The 14,951-nt window shown below is 34.2% G+C and overlaps 1 protein-coding gene across 1 annotated transcript in view; it reads right to left on the reverse strand.

Moving 5' to 3' along the window:
* Window positions 1–233: 233 nt before the first annotated feature.
* The window catches only part of LOC134246788 (GTPase IMAP family member 4-like), a 35,442-nt gene continuing 20,724 nt past the window's right edge, over window positions 234–14,951 (reverse strand). The window contains exons 2-3 of the mRNA XM_062729145.1: window positions 1,207–1,299; window positions 234–1,092 (exon numbers count right to left, since the gene is read on the reverse strand). Coding sequence (XP_062585129.1) covers window positions 269–1,092; window positions 1,207–1,294 — 912 coding nt within the window. The 5' untranslated portion in view covers window positions 1,295–1,299 and the 3' untranslated portion in view covers window positions 234–268. The remainder of the gene's footprint in view (window positions 1,093–1,206; window positions 1,300–14,951) is intronic.

A 14,951-nucleotide genomic window follows, 5' to 3' on the forward strand; every position in this document is an offset into this window, starting at 1 on the left:
ATTTTTTTTCTACATTTATGATATGTTTATATATTGTGAGTATCGAAGCATAACATTATAAATGCAAAATATACGGCTATATTAGATATATACATCATTTTATGCATTGCATGTGCCTGCATATGCATGCATATGACAAACTAGTAATAATTGTAACGGGGAAAATTAGAATTGATTTTATTACTTGTTCATGCATAAATATGAAAAATATCAAATCAAAGAGAAATCAACACTTTGTTTTTTAAAGCAGAATATTGTAACAGGTAAATTAAAAAAAAGTTAATATAATCTGAAAGATCGCTTCAATAATTCCTATACTGCTAAATATGAAGCCAAAGTAGTAGCCAAGAAGCGATGACAATGCCACTCGAATAATAATGCTTATCAACCAATTAAAAGCTTCTTTAAGTTTCTCTCTGCCTTTGTCTCGATCACCCATCCCAAGTCGTTGAATTGCATCTTCTGCCATATTTGATATGTGATTTAGAAAACATTCCGGCTTGTTTTGCTCAATCATTTTTTCTATTTTTTTCAGTAATATTTTCACATCCAATTCACGCCTCGTTCTATTTTGTGGATCTCCGAAAATAACATACCGATAGTTTGTATCATGCATGAGTTTGGTTAGAAACGATTTCTGATCACCTGAATCTATAAAATGTGGTATATTTTTTTCTTTAGAATATGGTACATGAGTAAAAATAGCAATAGTGTATTTGTAAAGCTCAGAACCAAACACATTATAGTATGCTTGTAGACTTTCTTCGTCGTAAATGTTAATTCTGTCAGGCCAAAGAACGAAAAGAATAGCATGGGGCCCAGGAGTCATGAATCCAAAACCTTGTGCAATCTCAACAAGTGTACTGAAGTAATCGTATCCTAATGCTGCATCTCCAAGCCCAGGTGTATCAGCAACAAGTATGTCCTTGCCGTCTCTCTTAATCTTTTCAACTTGACACGTTTTTGTTGTTGATTTCGCTGCCAAATCATGTGCAAGGAAGATATCTTTACCAAGGATAGCATTCCCTGTCGTGCTTTTTCCTACTCCAGCCTTCCCGATTAAAAGTAGACGTCGTTCATTTGAACGACCTCCTATCAAATATAATATGCATTTTTTTAATGAAAATTCAAGGAATAATGAATAAAAACAAGACCTCACTAGAATGAAAATCAGGCATATTCATATTACTGAGTAAAGCCACTCACCTTTAGAATTGCAATCTACTTCTGATGATGAAATTTGAGGCATGAAAATGACGACGAATAGCATATACACTTTCATGTTGCTGTTCATAATCTCTATAACGATAATGCAAATCAAATATTTTAGAAAAAAAAATTATTCAGAAGTTTTAGTAAATACAATTTATCATTTAGTCAAATGCTGACTGACGTTTTTCATACGAATTGTTAGTCCATTATTTTTACAATGCATTGACAACGGATTTTTGCGTGGACCATGAGGTCCACGCAGTAAATATATAAGCGAGGCTAAACAGGATGCCCTGGGCATGCCTACGCATGCGCGAGAATTCTAGAGAGTTCCAATCGGCAATCTTCGGCTGACTCCGCTTCACCAATCGCAACTTCTCGGGCCTTTTCGACTAGCTTTCCGACATTTGACACAGAGACCCGAGATGATGCGATTCAGAGTTCATTGGCGGATCCAAATTTTAATCTTGTACACATACTTTTAAACACGAACTAAACATTGAATCTATGGCACAAGCATTTTAAACAGTATGAAGAACTTACATTTAGCTAGTCGTTGAATCTTTTAAAAACCTAGAACTAGTCGTTGAATGAAGTTTTTAATTCAAGTTCTTAAGTTTTTAAAAGATAAAACAAGTCTTCACAAGCATTAAATTTGTGCATCAAGGCTCGCAAAGAGAATTAGATATATATGGATTCAAATACAGCTTGATACAAGCCTTTAGCAACGGTATTCCATGTGGGGGAGAGGGGGGGGGGGCTCCAGAAAAAAAATCTGCGTACTACAGACCTGAACTGAATTTTGAAACTAAAAAAAAAAATCAGTTCAATTCAGTTCAGGTATATGTTAATTACCAGCCATTATGGGTTGTATATGTATCAAAATAGCCTGGATTTGGAAATAACAAAACTATGTGCTAATCAGAAATTAAAATTTAACAATTTTGCTGTGAAAGTACTATCGGTCAAAGTAGAGCGATCACTGTAGAAAATGCCAACGAACCTACATTAATATCCAATAGACTTAACAAATTTTCTTTGATTAAATTTCGGTTAAAAGAAAACATGCATATGGTCCACGTATTGTAGTCCTTTTTTTAAAGGACAGCAACTTGTTCCGTTACTACCTGATCATGACAAGGAGCACACGGCCAGTGTGACCGGTCAGCAGGGGATGCTCCATGGCACCTGATCCCACTCTAATGTTTCGGAGGTCCGTGTTTGCTCTGCTCCTATTTTGTATTGTTTTATGGACTTTGAGGTTGAAAACTGTTCGTTATCTCCATATCCTTCTTCATTAGTTAGATGCAACAGTGAACTCTTTTCCTGCCAGTATCTACTGCAACTATATATTTTAATACATTTAAGTGCATGGAGCATTTACAGGTGATGTGGCATATTTCCTGTTTTAAAATAAGTAGCGTAATATAATTTCATAAAAAAAGATTTCTTTATTAATTCGGATATGACACGCGAGTCCAAAATATTAATATTTGTTATTACTTGCGGAGGATGCAACCAATTCTACATCGGCGAAACGGTCACCACATTGAGAGCCAGAATTTGGGTGCATAAACAACATTTCAAGTCCCCGAGTACCGTTAGATCATAATCAGCGAAAATATAACGAGTATGTACTGACAAAACGTCAGAGATACTCAAGCTGTAGAAAGTCAACTAGGAAGTGTCATTAATATCCTATTATGGTATAAGATGAGGGCTACTGAGTTCAATCTTCTGTTGAATAAAATACATGTACATGAAACAAAATTCATATATTGAATTTAACAAGAACAAGACAATTCAAACAATTGTGGTCCACCGCTTTCGGTATCTTTATGGGTGTGATGCCATTTTTATGACATATTTTGTCAAATCTTGTCAGGTAATGCACATGTCAAATATGAAAGCCCTATCTCTTCTCAATCAAAAGTTATAAGAAAGTGAAACACTGATGACTCAGTATGGCAAAATAGCGAAGATTAAAGTTTTCTTAAACATATCGAGACCACTAGATTTTTCTGACGTCAGCATAAATTTGCATGTAGATTAGCTATCTGTTTACTTTATCTACTGCTGAATCAGCTGCAATGCATTGTGGGCAACTAAAAGTACCCAGCTGTGTTGAAAATAAAGGGCAACTTGAATTGTCCCTTGGAAACTTATTTTCAATTCTTTTTTGAGATTTGTGAAAGAAGGACATGGAGATAACGAACATTATTCAATCTCAAAGTCCATTATACAATTTACAAAATAAGAACAGAGCAAACACGGACCTCCGAAACATCAAAGTGGGATCAGGTGCCATGGCGGAGTGAGCATCCCCTGCCGACCGGTCACACCCGCCGTGTGCTCCTTGTCATGATCAGGAAATAACGGAAAAAATCTGTCGTCAATGCATTGCATAAATAATGGACTTACAATTAGTATGAAAAACGTCAGTCAGCATTCGACTCAATGATAAACTGTATTTGCTGACAAGGTCATTGTATCGACCATAGAACTTACAAAATGATGACTTTAAACGAGACTGCTGATATGCTTGTTTCGTCAACTTGCTTGTCAATAACTTACCTCGTTTTAGAAATTGTTCATACGTAGAGCATGCTCTTGCATATCGAATCAACTGAGATATATATACTCCGTATGTAGTTGATGAAAGTATATTGCTGCATAAAGATAGACGATAGAAAAGTTAAAGTCATCACGTTTATCATATAGCTTGGTTGTTAGATTACCATAAGTGTCTTTTTCAAGTGAAATATCCAAGTATGAAACAGAAGTGTCGGACTCTGTGGTATCTTTTATCTCAAGCTCACCAGGATATATCGTATCGACGTAGGTATGGAAATTACCATTATTAATTGACAATACGTCGTCGACATATCTAAATGTCGAATTGAAGGCCACAACAAGTGTTTTTCTTCTTTTCACGCATAGGATTTTGCATAAATTCTGCTTCATATGAATATAAAAATAAGTCTGCTAATAACGGAGCGCAATTTGTACCCATGGGAATTCTAATAGACTGTTGGAATACCTGGTCTCTTAAAACCACATAGATGTTGTCAACCAGAAACCCGGTAATTCCGGAGATAGATTTAGGAATTAATTTGGATCGCTGTTGGTGAAAGATGTTTATCCCCCCTCCAAAGAATGGAGCGCCTAAATGCATTGCTCCTCATGCATGTATCTCTGCACAACCCTTTTAATACAGTCACGAGTTAACTATCCACTCACATGGTTATGTCAAATGTTTTATTTTTCTGTTTATGACATATAGGCGTCGGAACCGGGGGGGGGGAGGGGGGTAAGCCCCCCTTTTTCTGCAAATATATGTGTAATATATGTAAAGGCATTGAAAAATGGGTTTACCTTTTTTGTTGGTTGATCCCCCCACTTTCAATTAGCGCCTCTTACTTTCAATTTGCTTCCGACACCTATGTAAAACAAAAACATATAGCTGGTCGAAGAATTAAATCAGACCGTATCGTTTTTAAATCCGATGTCAACTGCCTTTTAATCCGTGCGTCTGTCTTGCAAAACATAACACATTTCCGTCGCTTTTTTTCCAGCAAGTACACATGTACTTATATTGCAGATGCTTGAAATTTTAGCACATACTTTGTTATGGCATGTCATATGATAGGACTTATTTTTGTTTGAATCTGATGTCAACTTCCTATTTATCCGTGCATATTCCAGTGTTACGTTTCACCCGCTTGATGTTTTACCCGTATGTGAAAGTAACCTGCGGGTCTCTCAATTCTGTTTGTTGAACAAAGAATAAAGATTTTAATAAAAGTACAAAGAATTTTATTAATAGATAAACTCTTATCTGGTTCTTCAGTAATAAATCACTTTCTATAAATAGTATTAATGATAAGTAATGATTTAGTATTCAGGCTTTAGCGGGAGTACAATTCATTTGTGGGAGTAATTCTCTCCCATAACTTTATCCCGCTCTAGAATTTACACTTATTACAATGAATATGAAATAATTTATATAAAAGATTCTATAAATAGATTATCCCAAATGTGGGTCAGGCATCAGCTCCCACTAATTAAAGTTTAGAATTAACAATTACCCAACGAAACTCCTCAGTTGTGGTATGTGACATATCCGTATGCGAGGAGAAGTGTTCTGCCAATCAAATCAGCTGATCGCTGTTTATATATGACGTTCTTGTGTATTACGTTACTACGGATATGACGTTTTACACACGCATCAGTACCCGCGTATAATATTCGATCGGGTTAGGAAGCCATGTTGCCTATAGATCGCATGTACGGGTTAGGATGCAGTTTTCGATAGAAACGTGATAAAAGATGATTGTAGGTAATACACAAGTGCTACACAAGACTTCAGATAGGATTTATCTGCTCAATAATAGGTTTAAATGAATTATCTGTTTGGTTTATAAAGTATACATAAGTTGCAAGTGGATCCCGTTCGAGGAATTTCGGGTTATAAACATTTCGATAGATAGTTCTATCTCAAAACACAATACAGTAATCTTAAATAATAAGATTAAATGCAAATACTATATTTGCATGTTTCTGATCATTATTTTATGGATTTGTTGTTACAATAATATATTTATCCAATCATATAACAAAAGAGAATTAAAGAAGCTACGTTCGTAACACCAGTAACCGAATCTGTGTAAATTTTAATAACATAGATTATTATAGAGTCTATTTATAGTCCCTACATAATCTATACAAACGCAAACAGTTCATAATACTACATATTCACCGGATTTTAGGCCGTAATCACCGGAGGGTCAATGCGCGTGCAACGGCATTGTGACGTCACAATGAAAACATCAAACAATGTTGTAAACAATGTTTGCAATGGCTGCAGCGAGCTACGTATCTGAGCAGGAAAACAATGAGTCAAACCTATTTCAGGATTATTTTTTAACATTTGGACGTCTTACACATAGAGAAACTCGGAATGGAAAACACAGAGGTTACAAACAGTAATCTGGAGATTTTTTCTTTTTTTTTTGCAACAATGGAAGATCGCAAATAAAAATGGTGTCGTCATACAGGCTTCAATGTCTTATTTATTCAAATCCCGACTCTATAATAAAACAATTATGAACTCTTTTGGTGTTGAATATGGTTTGTTATTCACCAGAAAAATATCCATATTGAATATGAATATTTTTCAGGTGAATAACAAACCATACTCAACACCAAAAGAGTACATAATTGTATAGTATTTTCACATCAGAGCAGTGTATGACTAGCGTGCATTGGCTCACAGTCTTGTTGTTTGTACAGCCCTTTTTTTTTAAAATATCAATCAAGTATGTAGATTACTTGCATAAAATATTCTTGAATACTTTGTTTTATGTACACTTTTTACAAATCAATACATACGAGTAAGTGCAACACTTTTTTACGAATATTTGAAACGTTGACTTGATAATGAAATCATTTAAATTTGAATTAACCTACATCTTTTTCAACATGATATTGTCGTTTCTCTAGTTTTTTGCCTTTCCAATTGTGTATTTATATTTTTTTTTTAGTTTTTTTTTTTGCTGTGTAAGGCGGAAACAATAATATTGTTTTTTTTACAAATAGGAATTTAAATCGATCAAGAAATAATATTAAATGTAAATTAAAACAAAGCTTTATTCTATGAATAAAACCTCTTTTCTCTTCAGTTGTATGAGTATGCATTAACTTAATTTTTTAAAAACTTTATCCATTCTTTCTGTCAATTTTTGCACGCACTTTTATCAAATATTTTACATATAAAAATTTATTTGTAGAATTTGATAAATTCTGAATCATAGGTCCCATCTCACACAATATTGGGGAATAACCACATCACCAACCCAGTGGTTCAGGTGCTGGGCTTATCTAGTGTCAAAAGAAAGACCTTAATTTGTCTCGCAACCCAAGTTTTGTCTAACAAATCGAACGATTCGGACATATTAAAACGAGGAAACATATTATTATTTGCAAAATATATTAGAATGGAATTTTAAAAAATTATTATCTTATCATTTATTGTCATACCATCAGAATTGTACGTGGTATCAGAGCAGAAAACGTCAAGAACACAATGTGCGTTAAAGTACGTGGATGTGGGGTAAAGGTATATGTGTTAAAATGCGTGACTGTGGGGAAGGGGGTTAATGACGTACATCACAACATTTAATATTCATCAATCCAAATAGCTTGTTTCAAGCCTCTACGAAAGTTTTTTTTTCAAAATAGAAAGGGGGACGCAATCTCCGTAACTACGGGTTTATCTAGCTTTTTCGCAGGTTCAAGACATATTCCGTACGAATCCAAAAGAAGTTATATAAGCTCCATTATGAAAGCTTAAGACTATACTATTTTTTAAAATAACAAGATGTGTTTGTGAAACACTGATACCCCCGTATGGCAACATAGCAAAGGATAAGCTTTCTCAAATGCAAATCAAATATGTTGGTACCTAAAGTAAAACCTTTTCACAAGAATTACAGATGTGAAATATAAAACCCTAGCACCACCTGTTCAAAGGTTATGATCAGGGTTAAAGTTTGTTGAGGTGTGACACACTCTGTGGTCAAAGTCAAAGAGTCATAAGAAATGCCTTGTCTCAAAGAGTACTTATGGAAAGTATGAAAGTGCAGGTTCTTACCGTTTAAAGTTATGACCAATATTAAAGTTTGTAAAAAAAAAGTAGGTAAAACCTCAAGGTCAAGGTCAAAGGGTCAAAGTTCTTGGTACATGTATCTAAAAAGCGTCTTTTCATAATAATTATATATGTGAAGTATGAAGCCCTAGCTCCTACCGTTCAAAAGTTATGGCCAAGGTTAAAGTTTTTTCATAAACACGGAAATCCCCAAGGTCAAGGTCTAAAGGTCAAAATTGATGGTACTCATTGAAAGGTCTTGCCACAAATAATACATATATGAAGTATAAAAGTCCTGGTAACTACTGTTCAAAAGATATGGCCGAAGTTATAGATTGGAATTTTTGTGTAAAAGTTTGTCAAACTCTTAAGGTCAAAAGTTCAAATTTAGTGGTACCTAAAGAAAGGTCTTGTTACAAGGAATACACATATGAAATATGAAAGTCATAGCTACACTAAATCAAAAGTTATAGGCAAGGTTAAAGTTTTTGCTGACAAACAGACAAACAGGGATACAGACAGAAACACAAACAAAGAGACAGACAGACAGCTAGAAAGACAGACAGACACAACAAAAACTATATACCCCGAAACTTCGTTTACGGAGCATAAAAAGCGTATTAATTTTGTGCTATTATTTTACTCTCACTCCAAGGACACAGCATTTGCAGGCTCGTGAGAAGCAATATCAGTTGGGGGGGGGGAGGGGGCACAACCATACATTCATTTGGCCATGCATTGTAGAATTTGTTAACGATGGGGTAATCTGCTTCACCTTTCAGAGTAACGAGGATGCTTTGTCGGCGACTGTAAAAGTAACCTGAGATTCCTTCGCAAAGGAAAGCGCGAAATCTCTGTATAGAAACCGTTGCGGCTGCGGAGCTTCGCTCATTGTTCATTCGCCATAAAATAGAATCCGACATTTAACACTAAATATCTTTGAATATACAGACTTTTTCGAGATAAACTTCATTTTTGTTTCTAGAAATATTTTTATGTACAAGAATTATATATTTTCGTGTTTTTAAATTGAGTAAATCGATGACCTAGCAACATTTAAGATAACTCAAGCCCCTTTAGAGCTTGCATAAATATATGCGTGCAGGGACAATTTTATGTGTTTCCTATCTATAACTTTGTAAGAGACAATATGATTGAGGAAGAGAAAAAGAAAAAAATATTTCATTCAAATTTTATTGTGATTTTAATTTCAGCTTGTCAACATAATTCGTTTATGCAAATGCCTGAAATAGCTCTGTGTTCAAAATTTATTGCCAATTACATTTAATTTGTGTGTTGAATTTTTGCTTTTATACAATTTAAGGAACCCCTAACAGAAGTAGTTATCTATGAAAAAATGTGTTCAGTGTACAAACAAGAAAAATACTTAACTGTACTTACGCATCCTGGTCTGTTTTAAAATGTACGAATTATTGATTTTAAGATGACCTCTTTCTATTTTTTTTCCTTTTTAAGTTGACTTTATCTTATCTACTGTGCATGATTCATACCTTCAACAAGGTATTATACACCTAAACTTTATATGAAATCGAAAGCAGACAAAAATATGTTCAGACACATATTGTAAGACAGTGAATTATATTTTAATCATTTATTAGTTCAAACGTTTATAGTTGGAAATCCAACGGCCTGTTCAACGCACTTAATAAGATTACTTTTTTAACTGAGAAAGATTACTGTCATATTGGCGAACAATGGAGGTGTGTAATTACATTTTAAACAGTAAAATACTGTAATTTATTTTTTTTTACTCAAGCCCTAGAAAGGCTTGAGTTATCTAAAACAAGGCTAGGTCATCGATTTACTCAGTTTAAAAAACGAAATATATTTTTTTTGTAGATAACAAGATGAACACAGATGCCCCCGTATTGCACCAAAGCGAAGATTAAACTTTTCTTAAATGCAAATTTAATATATTGGTACCAAAAGTAGGCTATTCTCACTGGAAATACAATTGTGAAATATGAAAGTAGGCCAAGGTTAAATTTTTTTCATAAGTTTGGAAATCTACAAGGTCATTTAAAAGAAATTAGGACAAACTTACAGGTTAAGGCCAAAGGATCAAAGTTATAGGTATCCAATAAAGGGTCTTCTCACAAAGATTACATATGTAAAGTATGAGATCACTAGGTTACAACAGTTATGGACAAGCTTAAAGTTTTTCATACGTATGAAATATCCAATGTCAAGGTCAAAAGGTAAAGGTAACTGGGATCAAATAAAAGGTCCTGTCACAAAGAATACATATGTGAAAAATTGAAGGCCAAGCCCTGACTGTTCAGACGTTATGGCCAAGATTAAAAAATTTAAAAGTTAGGTCAAACTCCACGGTCAAGGTGAAAGGGTCAAAGTTCATGCTATCAAATGAAGGGTTTCGTCACAAAAGTTAAATATGTAATGTATGAAAGCACTAGTCCTAACCGTTTAAATGTTATGGTCAATGTTTGCTTTTTAAAAGTATGTCAAACTCCATGGTCAAAGTCAAAGAGTCAAAAGTCTTGGTATTCAATAAAGGGTCTTCTCATTAGGGTTACATTTGTGAAGTATAAAATCCCTAGCCCTTACCATTCAAAAGTAATGGCCAAAGTTAAAGTTTTTTTTCATAAGTACGGAAATCTCCAAGGTCAATGTCAAAAGGTTAAGTTTTTAAAATATTTCTTAGCATATGGGTCAATATCAAGCTAACAAGGTCATTTACCTTGGTATAGATTGAACGAACGTGATTAGTGGAGTATGCATACCAAATATGAAGTCTCTATCTTCCTTGGTTCGGAAGTTATGGTGAATTACTTCACTTTACAAAAAGCTCTTTATAGGTCACAGTTAAGGTCACAAGGTCATTGACCTTGGCGTCATTTGAAAGAATTTAATGGGTAAAGTATGCATACCCAATATAAAGTCTCTATCTTTCATGGTTAAAAAGTTATGGCGAATGTTTAAAGTTTGTAGAAAAAAGCTATTTTTAGCATATAAGTCGCAGCCAAGGTCACAAGGTCATTGACCTTGGTGTCATTTGAAAGTGCTTTATAATTGAATTATGCATACCAAATATGAAGTGTCTATCTTTTAAAGTTCAAAAGTTATGGCGGAGGTTAAAGTTTGCGTACAAACAGACAAACAGACAGACAGACAGACAGACAGACAGAACAATATACGCCCTGGATTTATCGATCCGGAACATAAAGATAAAGGTTATCTCGAAAAAGTCTGTATATTCAAAGATATTAAGTGTTAAATGTCGGATTCTATTTTATGGCGAATGAACAATGAGCGAAGCTCCGCGGCCGCAACGGTTTCTGTACAGAGTTTCGCGCTTTCCTTTGCGTAGGAATCTTTTACAGTCGCCGACAAAGCATCCTGGTTACTCTGAAAGGTGAAGCAGGCTACCCCATCGTTAACAAAGTCTACAATGCATGGCCAAATAAATGTATGGCTATGCCCCCCGAACTGATATTGCTTCTCACGGGCCTGCAAATGCTGTGTACTTGGAGTGAGAGTAAAATAATAGCACAAAATTAATACTGTAACGTTTTATTTTAATTTTAAAAAATAGCATTATCGGAAGCTTTGATAACGGAACCTATGTAACTTCTTTGAGATTCGTATTCTTGGACCTGCGGCACAGCTAGATAAACCCGTAGTAACGTAGATTATGCTCCCCTCTCCTTTCCTCTTTGAAAAACTTTTCAAGAGGCTTGTAACAAGCTATCACTTTGATAAAAACTTTTCTAGAGGCTTGTTACAAGCTTTTTGGATTGATGTATATTAAGTGCTGTTATGTACGCCATTACGAAAAAAACACACAAAAAAAAACCATATATAAATATAGTCTGAAGTATATAAAATGTCTACATAAAAATATTTCATTTAATTGCGCTAGTAACTATGCTAAAATATTCCTTAAAGTTTTGTAAAGTGATACAATTAATGATAATTATTCTTATTAAATTCAATATATGAATTTCATTTCAATCTAGAGAGAGGTCTAGATTGCAACTGTAATTTAGTAGCCTATTAGCACCTAAAATATTTGTACTGGGCCTAAACAGGTATAGATATAGACAGACTACGTTTTAGTAGGATAGTCAAAATTCAATATGGAGACCAAATTACTTCCATATATGGAAAATCGCAATGCATTGTGGGATAGCTTATCCTTAAAATTTGGAGGATAACAATGTAATAATGATTGCTTCGTCCCTACCTTTGTTGAAAAGTGCAAACACCAGAGTACATGTTCATAACAGTTCACACATTGAACTATCGATTAACAGTCGGTACATCACTTGGCGACTTCCATCATGTCGAGAAAAACCTCGGATGTAGTACGTATCCATGCTGTTCTACTTTAGCTCACGTGATAATTTAAATGGCGCCACCCGTATGCACGTTTTTTTTGGCCAAGTGCAGTGAAATATTCACAGGGTAACTGACAACAAAATGTGCATACGAAAAAGATATTGAGAAAATTTTAATGGACGCTTTAGTTCTCCAAATTAATTTCACGTTTTCATGTAAGATATGTGTCCCATGTCTTACCTTATGGGAAACTTTTGTGAGTTTAAAAGAAAGGTGAAAGGCAATTAAATGTTGTTTAATAGTTTGTCAAATTCACCAGCTCTCAAGTATCCTTCAACACCAAAAGGTCCGGCTTCAACACGCTCTTAAAGGTAAATTAATTAATGTTATGAATAATTCAGGCAAACAGAACATTCTGTAGCAATGCCAGACAAAAATTTTAAAATGAAATTTTTTAAATTTTTTTGTTGTGGGTGCTTTTTATAGCCTATTTAAAAGTCAAAACAGAAAAAATTAACTTGATACAACAATTTTTAACGAAATGTCAGACGTTTTAGTACGGCACCCCTGTGAAATAGGAAAAAACAGATAAATTACAAAAACCAGCAAAACGCAACCCCACTCCAGTTGGCTAGTAAAAAAAATCAAATTTCTACATTTTATGACTTCTAGGTGATAGATATATGTCTGTACTAATAGTTAAGACAAGAAATAAAGATTACGTACTCATCAATTATGGGACAGTCAATACCATGATAAATACGACAATTTCAATAAAGTGTAAAACAAAAAGAAACCAAATTTAAGCTTAAAATCATATTTAAAATTTCAGCTACTATTTCACAGTAATAATAAGTTTTGTGTTATATTTCATGATCAATGTATAGAATGTGCCTTTATATCCATGAAATCTTATTTAAATTTTACCTATGTCTTATGAGCATTTTAGTTGTAATTTAATAAATAAAGTCCGCGTTTTCGTGAATGTTGCAGGATAACCTCCGAGGTCGAGAAACGTTGTTTGAAAGGTAATAGCCGAGGCGCTAGCCGAGGCATTTATATTTTAAACAACATTTCGAGACCGAGGAGGTTATCCTGCATCATTCACGACAACAAGGACGTTATTTCTATTCAGCTAAGATCGCTAAAATACGGTAATTGTTTTTCCTATAGAGAAACGAATAAGGTCACCGTGTCTCGATTACGCTGATCCATTTAACACCAGAGGGAAAATTTGTTTGCTTACTTGTGCATGGGATACAGACTATTTGAGCTTCCATTGCACAGGCACTTGTTTCGTATACGGGCTACCCCCTATCTATATTTACCACAAGGTACCTAACTCATTTTCAGGAATCCCCGCTTCAAGCTCGTATTTTGCTAATATATCAAACAAAGACCTACTTTAAAATGACATCGTACACTTCAAGATACTTTTTTCTTGTCAATTAAATCTTTTCAGACGTCTATGGTCGGTCCTCGTTATTGGACACTACTCATTTATTCCTCAAAAATGACCTCAAAACATTTTAAAACTTTTATCAGGATACAATTTCCGGTTCAGGGTACGATAAAACCAAAGGCTTCCGAGTATTCCATTCCGAGGTTTCTGCTTTTATCCTTAATCTGTAACCCAACCAGAACTACTTGTATTTCAAGAAAAGTCTTAAAAATGTATTCGAGGAAGAAATAAGTTGTTTTTGATAAAAAAAAAAAAAGCTCGGCAAGACGTCTACAACGTTTTCATTGACAAGTAAAAAGTCTCTTGAAGCAAACAATGTCTGTTTAAAGTAGGTTAATGATTGATTTATTACCAGATTACGAGTTTGAAGTTATTGTGCCTGAAAATGAGTCAGGTACCTTGTGGTAAATAGAAGTAGAGGTACCCTGTATACGAATCAAATCAAGTACCCGTGTTTCGTTGCTTTAAAAATAGCCCTTTTATATTACAACTTTATTTGTAATATGTGTTGATTAATATTAATGAAAATACAATAACAAAATAATGTTCCTGTTTTACTGCTTTATTGGGACTAGTATAAAATGACTTTGTTTAAATGTGTAGGAGGTCCATGGAATAGATAGTTTTCGATAGGCCTGAATTTAGCGAAAGTTACCTCCCGTTGGCCGCCATATTGGAGGTCGACTCAGTGATTTTCCCTCTTTGTCTTACCAAGTTTAAGAAACTATAGCAGAAATATTTGGTGGAAAATCTTTATCAAATAATTTTTTTAAAATAAAGGAGGCTTCCAAAAATTTATATACTTCAGAAAAATAATGATTTCTAATTCAGAATAGCAAATATAAAAATTTTAAATTGGTTGAACAATGAAGGAATATGAGCGTTTGGACCTCCAGTATGGCGACCAACGGGAAGTAACTCTTGGTCAATCGAAAACTATCTATAGCCCCGCTTAGTTATAAAAACCGACATTCATCAGCAACGTTATGCAATTTACAGCTGTAAATCTGCAAAATACGACATATCGATGTAGTCTAAAAAAGTATTTAATTCTACAGCCAAACATACATTTGAATTGTTCAGGTTTGATACGTGTTTCTGATCTGAAAAGTTTTTGATGAAGTTCGTGTTTTATTAGAGAATGATGTCCGCGGTATTTCTTTGATATCAGCAATAATCGTAGTAGAATTAATATATTGGTCTTAATCGTCTATAGCCAGCAGAACATCCAAATATGAAGCAGATGTGGCAAACATAAGGACATAAATTGAAATATACTGAAACTCAAACGAAACGCAAAACCCTAACTTT

This window comes from Saccostrea cucullata, unplaced genomic scaffold (assembly GCF_032062105.1).
Source record: "Saccostrea cucullata isolate Sc308-1 unplaced genomic scaffold, CSIRO_AGI_Scuc_v1 ctg2281, whole genome shotgun sequence".
Taxonomy (NCBI): domain Eukaryota; kingdom Metazoa; phylum Mollusca; class Bivalvia; order Ostreida; family Ostreidae; genus Saccostrea; species Saccostrea cuccullata.